The sequence below is a fragment of the Lotus japonicus genome, chromosome 6 (assembly GCF_012489685.1).
Source record: "Lotus japonicus ecotype B-129 chromosome 6, LjGifu_v1.2".
Taxonomy (NCBI): domain Eukaryota; kingdom Viridiplantae; phylum Streptophyta; class Magnoliopsida; order Fabales; family Fabaceae; genus Lotus; species Lotus japonicus.
Window position 1 is genome coordinate 16,141,629 of NC_080046.1, and position 12,553 is coordinate 16,154,181.

The 12,553-nt window shown below is 35.3% G+C and overlaps 2 protein-coding genes and 1 long non-coding RNA gene across 4 annotated transcripts; all 3 read right to left on the reverse strand.

Moving 5' to 3' along the window:
- Positions 1-891: 891 nt before the first annotated feature.
- LOC130726445 (uncharacterized) lies at positions 892-2,614 on the reverse strand. 2 transcript variants are annotated; one of them, XR_009014868.1, is made up of 2 exons: positions 2,209-2,614; positions 892-1,672 (listed from the first exon to the last, which is right to left on the reverse strand). It is a non-coding gene; the product is annotated as an uncharacterized LOC130726445 (long non-coding RNA). The 2 variants fall into 2 exon arrangements; XR_009014867.1 differs by having other exon boundaries at positions 892-1,829.
- A 396-nt stretch (positions 2,615-3,010) lies between these two features.
- LOC130724027 (BTB/POZ domain-containing protein At3g56230) lies at positions 3,011-7,077 on the reverse strand. Its single transcript, XM_057575187.1, has 3 exons — positions 6,696-7,077; positions 4,519-4,695; positions 3,011-3,741 (listed from the first exon to the last, which is right to left on the reverse strand). The coding sequence occupies exons 1-3, from the start codon at positions 6,876-6,878 to the stop codon at positions 3,274-3,276; spliced, it is 828 nt and encodes a 275-aa protein (XP_057431170.1). The 5' UTR covers positions 6,879-7,077; the 3' UTR covers positions 3,011-3,273.
- Positions 7,078-10,424: 3,347 nt separating this feature from the next.
- LOC130724336 (uncharacterized) lies at positions 10,425-11,140 on the reverse strand. The gene is made up of 3 exons (XM_057575539.1): positions 11,020-11,140; positions 10,826-10,919; positions 10,425-10,731 (listed from the first exon to the last, which is right to left on the reverse strand). The coding sequence occupies exons 1-3, from the start codon at positions 11,066-11,068 to the stop codon at positions 10,578-10,580; spliced, it is 297 nt and encodes a 98-aa protein (XP_057431522.1). The 5' UTR covers positions 11,069-11,140; the 3' UTR covers positions 10,425-10,577.
- Positions 11,141-12,553: the final 1,413 nt, after the last annotated feature.

Consider the following 12,553-nt stretch of genomic DNA (forward strand, 5'->3'; position numbering starts at 1 on the left):
TTCATATATATATAACCTTTCTTTTTCAAAAAAAACATTGAGACCTATGTGGTGTCATTAAATATAAGCTAACTATTGAAAAGTTTGTCCTTACATTTATTGGATTTTCAATTCCAAAATTTTGAAATTGAATTTCACTTTTATTCTCTTTCCTTTTAGTACTACCCAATTTTAGACCATTTGAACAGAACTATAAATTTAATCACATTTATAACTCTGCAGGTTTAATAATATTTAGTTAAGCATAAGAAATTGAACGCACTAGAAAATACTTTTCATATATAATTTAGTTAAGCATAAGAAATTGAACGCACTAGAAAATACTTTTTATATATAATTTCAGGAAATTAACAGAATTATCTTTTTTTTTTGTTAAATCGGAAAGATAAATTGCACTTGCTAGGAATCAATTCCTGGATCTCCCCCTATCTAACCCATATGTTCTCCCCTCACTCCTACCACTTGAGCTATCCTACGGAGACAACAAATTTATCATATATAAGTTAAAATTATTTGAAAAAAATGTTCAAAAATTATTTATTAATATTCTACTTTTTAATGATATATTAGCACCAACTTTTTTTTTGAACGTTATTAGCACTAACTTTATAAAAACAATTGTTAATTTTTAATAACACGCATATCTTTTAATTGCGAACACAAGATACACAAGCTTTTATCTTAATCGTTATATTACTGTATTATATATGCAACAGGTCACAATACATTTACTTGGGTATGGTACCCAACAGTGGCGGATCCAGGACCCCAGGGTCAGGGGGTTCAAATTTTTCAAATGAACACATCGGTATACCAAACAGTTTATAGACTTACCTTAAATTGAACCAGGTAATAACAAGAACGGAAGAAGCCAAGAGAACAAAATACAAGTAAGGAAATGAAGGAAATAAGATAAGTGCGACAAAAAATACAGCAATACATGAACCATATACTAATGATATCCCACCATCTTCTTCGAGGAAAGACTTTAGAAAAAAACCTCATTAAAACCTTACTAGGAAAAACCCCCGGGAAAACCTAGTAAAGGAAAAAGTACCAATTTCTAAAATCTAAGGTAACCACCAACAAGGAATAAAAGCAGATAAGAGAATTAGCCTCCTCCAACACTCCACTGCCCAAATGCCTTCAGCCAGAATATATCCAAAGGAAGAACCTGCCTCACAAATTAAAACAATGTGCAGTAAAAGACCTGCACTAAATCAGCTCCCCTCTTCGGTGCTCCTTCCATTATAGTATAAGTAGCAGTAGCCATCTCCATTTGAGTGTAATCGTCATAAATTGGTGTCAATTCATAGCTGAATTTAATTCCACCACAAACAAAACTTATTGCCTAAACAGCACCTTGCAAGAAAACCACCTTAATACTTATGCAGACACAATAGCAAGTCCCTACCGTGCATACCACCACTTCGTGCACTATAATTAATATCACAACCTAACCAGCCATATAAAATTCAATGGCATCATGACAATAAAACACACCCTGCAGCCAACACTTTGATCCTCTCTACAACCTGCCAAATAACTGCAGTATGTGAACCCACATCAAATCTGAGTTATGCTCTCCTTCAAATTCTGCAGCCATTCGAACACAGAGTATACACATGCACCCTTTTTAGCTTTAATCCACACTCAGGACCTTCATCCATACCTTCAACCAAATACTTTAAGTATCATCAATGCATTCCATAGGTTCATTAAGCCATTCAGCAAAAGAATGAATAAAGCTACTATTTTTTGCACGTAACCAGGTCCAAGCCTTCACCTTTACCAGTTCAAAAATTTCCACTGGATTCACAGCTTCTTCCCTAAAAACAGAAGCATTTCTATAATATTCATTATTCAATCCCATGAACCTTCACTATTCCCTCAATGCATACAATACGCATATAATATTCATTATTCAATCCCATGAAAAATTTCAACTTTCTCACGAATACAAAATAAACCATAAAATCCTCATCAACACAGGAGCCACCGCCCACTGCAAATCCCTCTCCAAGATTCCCCAACAAACAAGCCCAATCCAAACACACACCCCAAAATCCCAATTCTAAAACAGCAAAAATCGATTACCCAGAAAGCGGAATGCGAATCGCAGAATTCCATAGCTATGTACTCAAATCAAAAGCTGAAAAACAGAGAGAATTGAGAAATAGAGTAACAAAGAGGACCAGGAGAACGAACCTATGGATCGAGCTGGTGAATGGGGAAACCCGATGAAAAGTTAGAGACAAAAAGACAGAGTCTTGATTGAGAGAGTTACATTTAGGTAGAGGCGCGGCTGGTATATTGTGTGGAGCAGTAGCGTGGTGCTGACTGGTGCCGTGATGGTGGCCGGTGGTGCACTGGTGCGTGTGTGCGTGCTTGACCTAGAGGGTTAGAGCTGAGTAGTTAGTGTGAGAGAGAGGGTCTGGGTGCAAATTAAAATTTTCAGGGGGTTCAAAAAAATAATTGTACAAGGGGGTCAGTAGAATTTTTTTTCTTTCAGGGGGTTCAACTGAACCCCCTCAGTCTAATGTGGGTCCGCCCCTCGTACCCAAGTTCTACTGACCTAAGAATATTGTATAACATGTTTGAACACTATTTTACGAGTTCTAGCACCTCTACCACTGTGGTCCTAAAGTGGAACTACTATGCTTAGATTATAATTTAGAACCACAACCCTAAAAAAATCCTTGGGTTGTTCTCTTAGCTTGGACATTTTTTTGACGATTCTACCGTTCAATTTGTAAACCTGAAAGTTGCGAACATATATATCTGTTTCCAAAAAAAAAGTTGTGAACATATCAAAGTTTTAGCTAGATCCAGCTGTGAATGAACTCGTATGAGTCACTCTACGGTGAGTGCTCATAATAGAAGCTTGCTAGTAAAAGCTTCCTGAGTTTACAATATATTTTCCTTCTTTTTTCCACGCGTGAACTATCTAATGCACATTCATCATAAAACACATGAGTACTATAAATGTAGAGAACATTTAGGCACAAAATAAACTAAAAGCTTATTTCAATTTGTTAAATAGAACTTATAAACACATGCTTACATGATAGGGGATTATTGACATAATCAAGCGTTTAATTAAATTTTATACAAGCGCACCCTAATTGAAACTACAACTCAAAAGAAAATAAAATGGGAGATCTGGTTACAAAAGAGATCAAAGTATGAATTACTTTGTACTTGTTGAAGATCTCAATCAATAGGTCTTGATAAATACATACGAAATTGAAAGAATTAAATAATCGTGCCTCTTTAAACTTGGGGAGATATTGATGATTTGGCACCGTTCACAAATGCCCTAGTAACTAGCTCCACAGTTAACTGCGGACTCCGATGTACAAAAGCTTCAAATTTAGCGGAGGACACGACATGCTCAATGTTCTTAACTAAGAAATCCAAGGTTGTCTCCTTCAACTTGTTGTTAGAACAAGTATCAGCAATCTCTAGCGTTTCAAGTGCATTAGAGGTGCTAAGTGAACTTAGCAGATATATCTCACACTTTTTGAGCAAGTGTGGGATATCATACTTATCAGCTGCTTGTGACAATGCATACACATGTTTCTCCAATTTTTCTGAAGCCATGGTTCCACTGTACAGAAACTCCAAGAGAGACTCTAGTTCATCATGGTTCAAATCGGGTATTGTTATGGTGTTATTATTAGGTGAAGCTTTGCATTGGTCACATTCTAGCATGTTCTTGAAAATTTCTGATCTCGCTGCCTACAACAGAATAACATGTGTATATAGCCTCGTTAGAATTATGCATATATAATTTTACATGAAACAAGAATTAATTAATTCATATTTCAAAGGCTTAATTAACTTTTAGTCCTCATAATTTTAGAAATTTGTGACTTTGGTCATTAGCCTCAGCTGCTCAAATTAAATCTCTTTACTTCTAAAATTGAACAAATTGAGTTCAAACGTTAAATTATCATCCAATAATTAAGGAAAAAAATGAAAAAAAGTAGATGTCCATCACAAATTATTTACATGAATTACAATATAAGACGATTTATGTGGATAAAAAAAAAGTGATACATGTCAATTTTTTCATTACAATTGAACCAAATTTGTTTAATTTTGAAAGAAGAGAAACTTAATTTGAGCAATTGAAAATAAAAAACTAAAATCACGTTTTATGAAACTATAGGACCAAAAATTTAATTAAGGCTATTGTAGTTAAAAGTTTCCTTAGCAACCTATCACCAATGATTTTGGAATGATTTTGTTGTATGAGGTTGTAAGTTCACACCCCCAAAAACTTTATGAATGATTTTAACTTGAGTAATGATACTTGTACCACAAAACAATGCAAACAATGTGGAACACATTTTCTCCCCCTCTCATTTTTTCGATCAATTCATAATGTATCACATTTATCACTTATCTTTCCTCTTTTCTTAACTCTCTAGTGGTGTACCGTGTACGCCCACCAATCTTTATTGTTTTAATAATTATGGAAAATATTTAGTGGGCAAAACAAAAATAACTCACCAAAACGGATTTATGTGCAGGTATAGGTGGACCATTGTTGCCTGGATTGACCAGTATATCAGTGTGAATCTGTTCCTTGAATGCAGCAACAAAGCCTCTGAGGAAAGCCAACTCTTCTTTTTGTTGATTACAGAGGTTTATATGATCAAACCACCGTCTTGCATTATCCTCAATGGCCTATGGAGGAAAAATATCTTATTAATGCCATAGCATCCAAAGGCATTTTTTTAATCACAATCAATGGAAAGGTAGCACTCTGCCATATCCATACAAATTGAGCCACAACTGAATTTGAAAGAAAACAAATAATTCAAACAAAAGTATCCATACAATTAATAGTTCTGCCATTGCCAATTCAGTTATATATAGCTAAGCTACACCAGCAATAGCAACATATAACAGGGGAAGCATGTGTGTCTGAACTCAATTGAAAGCAAATATAACAGGGTAACAGCAAAACTTAACAGGATACAACAAATATAAAAGCGACCCATTGCCCGCTGATTTATTTATCTTTTTAAAATGACATTTTCTGTTAAATAGACTTGTAAGCAGATTAAGATTAATATATGTGACCGTAAAAGGTCAAATCATGCCTTAAAATCTTATCTATGAGAAACCACAGAACAAGTTTGATTTTCGAAGTTAGAAATATAATGGAGGGATGCAAAATTAGATTAAATATAATTATTTTATCTATGTAAGACTATCTCCATTATTTAGCAGCTAATGTGGCAGATAAAGTGCCTAGATTAACTGAGACGAGATTGTTTAACTTAAGCATAGATAAATACTTCGTAGATTGAGGGTCCGTTTGGTGCGACGTATAGTATAAAGCCTGATAGTATAAGACCTGATAGTATTAGACCTGATAGTATAAGCCCTGATAACTTTCTTATACTATCTAGCGTTTGGCCATACTCTGTATAATTTACCATATCGTTTAAATTAATGCAATTTTATGTTTAGTGAAGTATTGAATAATGATATATAATAAAAATCGAATATGGAGGTGATTATAACGGTGTTGGCGGTTGTGATGGAAGTGGTGGTAGGTTGGTGGTGGTGGTGGCAATGGTGGTAGGTTGGTGTTGGTGGCGGTGGTGGTGACAGTGGAGATAGGTTGGTGGTTGTGGTGGCAGCGATGATTGTTGTGGTGGTGGCGATGATAGGGTGGTGGTGGTGGTGGTAAGGCGGTGGCCGTTGTGATAGGGTGGCGGCTACGGTGGAGGGTGGAGGTAATGGTGGTGGTGGTGGCGATAGGGTGGTGGTTGTGGTATCGGTGGTGGCGGTGGTGGCAATAGAGTGGTGGCGACGATTATGGTGGTGGTGGCGATAGGTTGGTGGTTGTGGTGTCGGTGGTGGCGGTAGGGCGTTGGTGGTGATCGGGTGGTGGCGGCGATGGTGGTTGTGGTGTTGGCGACGATAGGGTGGTGGTGGTAAGGCGGTGGCGGTGGCGGCTGCAGTAGGGTGGCGACGACGGTGGAGGCAATGGTGGTGGTTGTGGCGATAGGGTGGTGGTTGTGGTGTCGGTGGTGGTGGTGGCGGCAACACCAGGGGTTACGGTAGGGCGGTGGTGGCGGCGGCGGTGGTGATCGGGTGGTGGCGGCAACACCGGTGGCGGCGGTGGGGCCAATGATGGTGTAAGTTGGTAGCAATGGAGGGTGGTGGTGATGGTGACTTATACGTCACAACCTTATCATGCCTTGTTCATCACTCACATGATGGATTAAATAATACGTCATTTTAACGTATAAAGGGACTTTGATGGATAAGCTTATACAATACAATGTCATCACCAAACAATGAATAAACTCATAATGTATTGTATAAGCTTATACTATCATGCCTAATACGGCGTGCCAAACGAGCCCTGAGTTTTGCCGCTCAAAGTAATCCTACGTGACTCAAAATTGTGAGAACAATTTAATACACTAATAAACAATTCGATTCCGATCTAAGGAGCAAACATGACTTGTAGAACAAAATTACTAGTTAGTGATGCCAATTGTAAAACGTAATCAACTACATGAGGCACATTGGTTATTATATAAATTACTAAAAATAAGCAAGATATTATGCAAACATGGGAGCCAGAGAGAGAGAGGAAACATGAACTCTACATAATTTTTTATGAAATATCAGGCATATGAATTATGAAAAGAATTATAGCTTGCCTTACTAGAATTTCGCTTTGAAACTGGAGAATCGTTTGGGTTGGTGATTGCTTTTGCCTTCTCACTTTCGAGATTGTGCATAATATCGATTATACTCCTAACCCCTTCATAACAAGACCCGCATATTGTATTCCTTGGAGGCCTTAATATCAATGGCATGGTTGTGCAGACACAACAATCCATGTCTCTGCCCCTTAGTTAATTTCCCTCCTCTGCTCTCTAAAATCACAGAAAGATGAAGAAGGAGATGAAGGAGACACTTGCTTCTTCTAAGTTCTGACCTTGCTATCCATAAATAGTTGCCATCCACGTTCATTCCTCATAAAATATGTTCCTTTAATTGGACCCTATTATAAATGATTCCAGTCTCATGTCTATTTAATTTTATTAGAAGAGATACATCATTAGCTCTATGTATATTTTATAGTTTAAAGTGAATGATAGGGTGGATGTAACCTCATAACAATTTGTAGATGTGCAATCCTTTTCTGTTTCATGATTATTGTATAATAAAGAAGTGGAGGAAAGTATGTAAAGAAGGAGATAGGTTGTTGGTGTACTTAGCAAATAGTTTCTATCTCTTTCCATATAGATGAGGGGGTCTAGAGGGGTGTTTACTGGAAAATTAGGAAGTTGCTGGTTTGGTAGGCTTTCTTTTTAGAGTAGTTTATAGTAAAGTACTTAAAAAAAGAATCAAGCAGTTAGGAGGATGAGGACTTTCCAACCACACAACATCAAAGATGAGCAAAGCAAAGCCACTTTTATATTAATTTTTCATTTCATTCTTGTAGTTCCCGGAAGGCTATGGCCATTATCATTATTGAAGTTTGGTGTTAAGATTAATTTAATATCAACAATGGAGATGGTTTATTTAACTCCAGCCTGGATTGTTAATAGCACAAGCTGCAACACCATTTGATAAAATGATTAATTAACCAATCATGCTCACTTGTTATTATTTGGTACAATGACGGCATAATAGATTGAACCTAACGTCAAGTATAAAACAAGGGTGCGCTCTCAATTCCTCTCTAAATTAGTGTTATGGTTTCTTTGTTGATCACAAAAATGTAAATGATAACTTTTTTACTATCTCTTATGATATGATGATATTTTATTACATTCAGCAATCATTTATTGATTAATTATGAGAAAACATCACGATAATTGAAAATTATATTTGAATTTTACCTCTCATTCTGCATATCACTATAGCATCATATAGGTAGTTTGTTTTGTACTTTCATTTGTATTAGATAAAATTTCTACTTTATCATTTGGCATTCGAAATGGTGCAGAAATCAATGATAGAAGAATAAAAGGGCATAAAGGTCAAAGATAAGCATTGAAACCAAGTGGGAGCAGAAGAGCACAAGGAGGAGAGAGACCATGCAGTGCTTGGGGAAGCGTGTCCAATTTATTTTAGGGTTAATGGTCAAATTAGTCCCTAAATTTATAAACGACTTTGATTTTAGTCCCTTGAGAAAAATGACGTTTAGTGACGGTCATTTTTACAACTATTGACGGTTTTTGACCGCCACTAAATGTCATTTTTCTTAGAGGGACTAAAATCAAACTCACTTATAAACACAGAGACTAATTTGATCATTAACCCTTTATTTTATTTTCATTTGTTATCTTTTTCTTATCTTTTAATTTGAATTAGTATTTTTAATATTTTAGGAGTTTATTTTTTGTTATTTATATTTTAATTAGAAGATTGGAAGTGGATTTGTTTCCACCGACTAAGATTTAGATTGTTTTTATGAACTCGCCTAGGATCGGAAATAAGTTGATCACTCTATTATTTTTCTACCACTACCGCATAATGAAATAAAGTTTTATGATGACATGAGCATGTGAGACGATTGGTGAACCAAAAAGAGATAGCCTAAAAGGCAAAACACTAAATTGGAGCAGAGATATGACATAGTCATTCCTTGATAAGTAAGGAAGAACAATTCCGGAGCTAGATCTAGACCAGTGATAACCTACGATCGTGGAAACCCACTAAAGATAATTCAAATTTCCCTCCATCGAAGCTTCGTTTGTTGTTCGTTCATTATTATGTTGTTTTTATTCTCATTATTTGTTTATTTACTTTATTGCAATTTAAGTTTAAATCAACCAATCAACCAATAGTCCGATTTTATTAAATATAATATTTAATGGTATGAAAGAACTAGTAGTTAGTTAATCCTTGTGGGGTAGAGATTGTATTACTACAATGAAAAATGTGCACTTGAGGGCTCATCACATCACTAGGGAGAGATAGGTAAAATTATTCCTATAAAATAAGTAAGTAACCACCCACAACTAAGTATTCTTCTTGGTTTCGAGCTCGGTTTAAATCTTTAAAGGTCTTCTTGGCTTTAAGCTCATTGTAATCTTCAAAGGACTTGCAGGTGAAGTAGTCTAAAGAATTATAAATAAGCTGCTTAATATTGGAGTTCTCGATGCTTGTATGTGACTGAACCCTCCTAACCAGTCATATATTAAAGGGTATGCCCCTCATCTAAAGCATTTCTAGTTCAAGTTAGGCTCCTTAGCGCCCATGTTCTCATAAAGACATACAAGTTTATCCACTTTTAAGCTGCAGACTTAATGGGTTATGTATCCTCCTACACGATCATATTAAAGGTATCCCATCAATTATGGTATTTCAAGTTCAACCCGAGCTGGTATACACCCATGAGCTCATAATGACTTATAAGTCTATTCGCTTCTAAGCTCTAGACTTGAGAGATTTGTAGCCTCCTACTCGGTCGGACTTAAAGGTATGCCCATCAAATAATTTTTTTGACATTAATCTGAACTCCTATGCACGCACAAGCTCACGCACAATCTGAACTCTTTTGACATTCTTATTTGTAGCGTCCTGTGCAATGTGCATGCATCCTTCTACCGGTACCGTGTTCCAATTCTGCTCATACCCTCATGTACCGTGTTCCAATTCGTACGTGCTGGTTTGCGGTACTTTTGCTATTGTACTTATTGTACGTCACTCTCCAATTCGTCACTGAAATCGTTCATACTAGCGTTCCAAAAGTTGTGAAACCATAGAAGGTGAGGATGAAGCACATGTAGCTCCATGGAAGCCAAAGAAATCGTCTGAAGCACATGTAAGATGTAACACCATAGGAGCCAAAGATAGTAGGTTTTTTTTTTGGTGAAAGATAGTAGGGTTTGAAAAAAAAAGTGAGGCAACTTTTTACAATGGGCCAGCCATATCATTTTTTTTCTTAACGTCTTTTTTTCTGCACAAGCCCAATTTATAACTAAAATAGTTGGGTATATTATTTACATTTTACTTAACCTATATAAATAAAGACAGACAAAAAATCTATATAAATAAGAATGGTATAAGAGTTTAACATAAATGAAATTATTTATGACAAATTAATAATAAAATAAATATTATGGTATATGTACTGAAATAATTTTAATATAAATATATCTTAATTTAATTAGAACACATCGCTCACGAACCGTCTATGTATACCGAATACGTCATAGGTTACATACTGCATACCCGTACCACGTACCAGAGCATATGACGAAACTGGTAACTATAAGTCTATAATGTTAACTATATCAAATTGTTATGTGAAAATTTAATTTTTGTTAGGAGTATACATTTAATCTTGGTCACCCCAAGTCAAAAGTGTGGCTCCCGCTATATGGAAAACATAAAAATACATAGAAAAGTTATATATTTACATTGGAAAATCTGGTAATTGAGTCTTCCTTCCGAACGCAGATCATACATAAAGACAAAGAGGAATACGTACATAAAAAGCAATTACAAGATGATATAATCATAGAGATTCCCTCTACTCATTTTAATAACAGAATCCTCATTATAGTTCCTTTTTTATTTATTTAAAAAGGACTTTGAAGCTCCCATTCAACAAGCTGGGTGACATTCAGAGCAGGACTATCTGCTGCTCGATTTGGCAGAACAGAACGATTCTCATAATAATGATAAGCAGCTGCTCCTGATAGCACTGCTAGAGTTAGTGCCTGTGCATGCATCCTGCAAAGTTCAAACCAACTTCAGCATTACAAATGTTTGAACAAATTAATCAAATTTTGTTCTTGAAGTATTAAATATTTGTTAGGGAAGGTACCTAGCATGGATGAGCCTTAGACTTGGCTTCATTGGAGACTTAGTGCGTGAATAAGCTAGAAGTGTTGCTCCAATCCCAGAGGCCCAGAGTGCCCCTGTAATAAGAAATTAAAATTCAACACCAATTTTGTTAAAAGTCATGAATTACCACATTATGATATTTTGACATAGTATATAAGGTTGTGACTTATTTACCAATGCTGGTGAGCTTGTGCTCTGAAACCCATGATTGAACTGACTCCATGTTTCTTTGTGATGCTCTCACTTCTAATTTGGAAAGCTGAAGAGTGTTGTGAAGGAAAAGGAGAGTGAGAGGGTGAATATTTATTCATGGGGTTGGTAGGTTGAAGTGGAAATTTGTGGCCTTTTCGAGATTGGGGTTGGCCCATGGGTTTAGTGTTTTGTTGGAGATTAGAACACTGGAAGAGTTAAACTAGAGGCTGGTATTGTGGTGTGTCTCCTGTAGCAAGTCAAGTGAGCCAACGGATTTTTACCTAGATCTATGTTGCTGAGTAAATAATTAATAAAGAATCTTGATAATAGGAAAGTGTATTGTTTAAAATAATACTTGATCTGTTTTAAAATAAAAGATTAATTTTTATGTAGTGATAGGGGAATAAATGTTACAGTCATTTAATCACAACCTTATATTTTCTATTTTAAATATTATTAAATTCAACATTAATCATTGACTAACAAAATGGATGATGTAATTGAATGATTGTGTAAAATTTATTTACACTGTCTGTACATAAAAATTAATCTCTTATATGGAAAAACATAAATTAATGCTCTATTAAATTCTAAGTGGACAATTATCGAAAATTATAAAATTATTTACTCTAAGTGAGCATTTATTTTGAAACGGAAGGAAGCATGATTCAAAGTGAAAGATTATTGTCTATTATATTGCATCTATTTCTTTACTTAACTTTTATTGAATTAATTTTTTTAAATTATTTAATTAAATTATTAATAGATTGGGATTATTTAACATATATGAGACAAATCCATGAAGCGAGAATGCCCTTAGACAAAGTTTAAGTTAAACATCTTAGTTTTAGGTGGATCAATGATATTTAAAGTAAGTTTTTTTTAACAACAAAAGGTTCCTTTGTTAATGCAAAAACAAGAGTGTACTGGGAACAAACTATCCCAGTATTTAAGATAAGTTACATAATTTTTTTTAATATTTTATCACTTATCTTAAATATTATTAGTTCCCTTAAGACTAAGGTGATTTAACTCAAACTTTAGTCAGAGTCATTTAGACAATGCGAAAGAAAATTGCTAACTAAAGAAACAACAAAATCACTTCTTTTACCATAGGTATATGCCAAGAGATGTAGAGTAATTCACACTCCACTTTGTCACATTTTATTTCCACATATTTTCATCCTATCTCTCTACATTTCATATTATATCACGTTTTTTTTGAAAGCATAAGTTTTATTAAATGGAATGGTTGATTGTACAAACATAACTCAACAAAGTGAGCATAATCCCCTCCAATATTCCCCAAGAACACCTAAAAATCACATTAAACAGGTCCAAACCCGGATCAAGCACTAATCGACCAATGGGAATGAGCAACTTTCGGGGACCTAGATGTGGTAAACAAAAGGCACATAACTCAACAAAAACAGAGCTCGCTATTGGAGGGGACGCAAAATAACACACGACATCAACCGGAAAGCAAAGGCATAAAAACCTAAAGGGAACAACACCT

Bases quoted from the DNA above. Each gene is read 5' to 3' on its own strand.
- LOC130724027 (XM_057575187.1), bottom strand. From the start codon at position 6,878: ATGGATTGTTGTGTCTGCACAACCATGCCATTGATATTAAGGCCTCCA. The intron at 4,696-6,695 runs GCAAGCTATAAT...TTTCCTCCATAG, and splicing joins CAAAGCGAAATTCTAGTAAG to GCCATTGAGGATAATGCAAG. The intron at 3,742-4,518 runs GTGAGTTATTTT...ATTCTGTTGTAG, and splicing joins CTGCACATAAATCCGTTTTG to GCAGCGAGATCAGAAATTTT.
- LOC130724336 (XM_057575539.1), bottom strand. From the start codon at position 11,068: ATGGAGTCAGTTCAATCATGGGTTTCAGAGCACAAGCTCACCAGCATT. The intron at 10,920-11,019 runs GTAAATAAGTCA...TTCTTATTACAG, and splicing joins GCACAAGCTCACCAGCATTG to GGGCACTCTGGGCCTCTGGG. The intron at 10,732-10,825 runs GTACCTTCCCTA...TGAACTTTGCAG, and splicing joins CTAAGGCTCATCCATGCTAG to GATGCATGCACAGGCACTAA.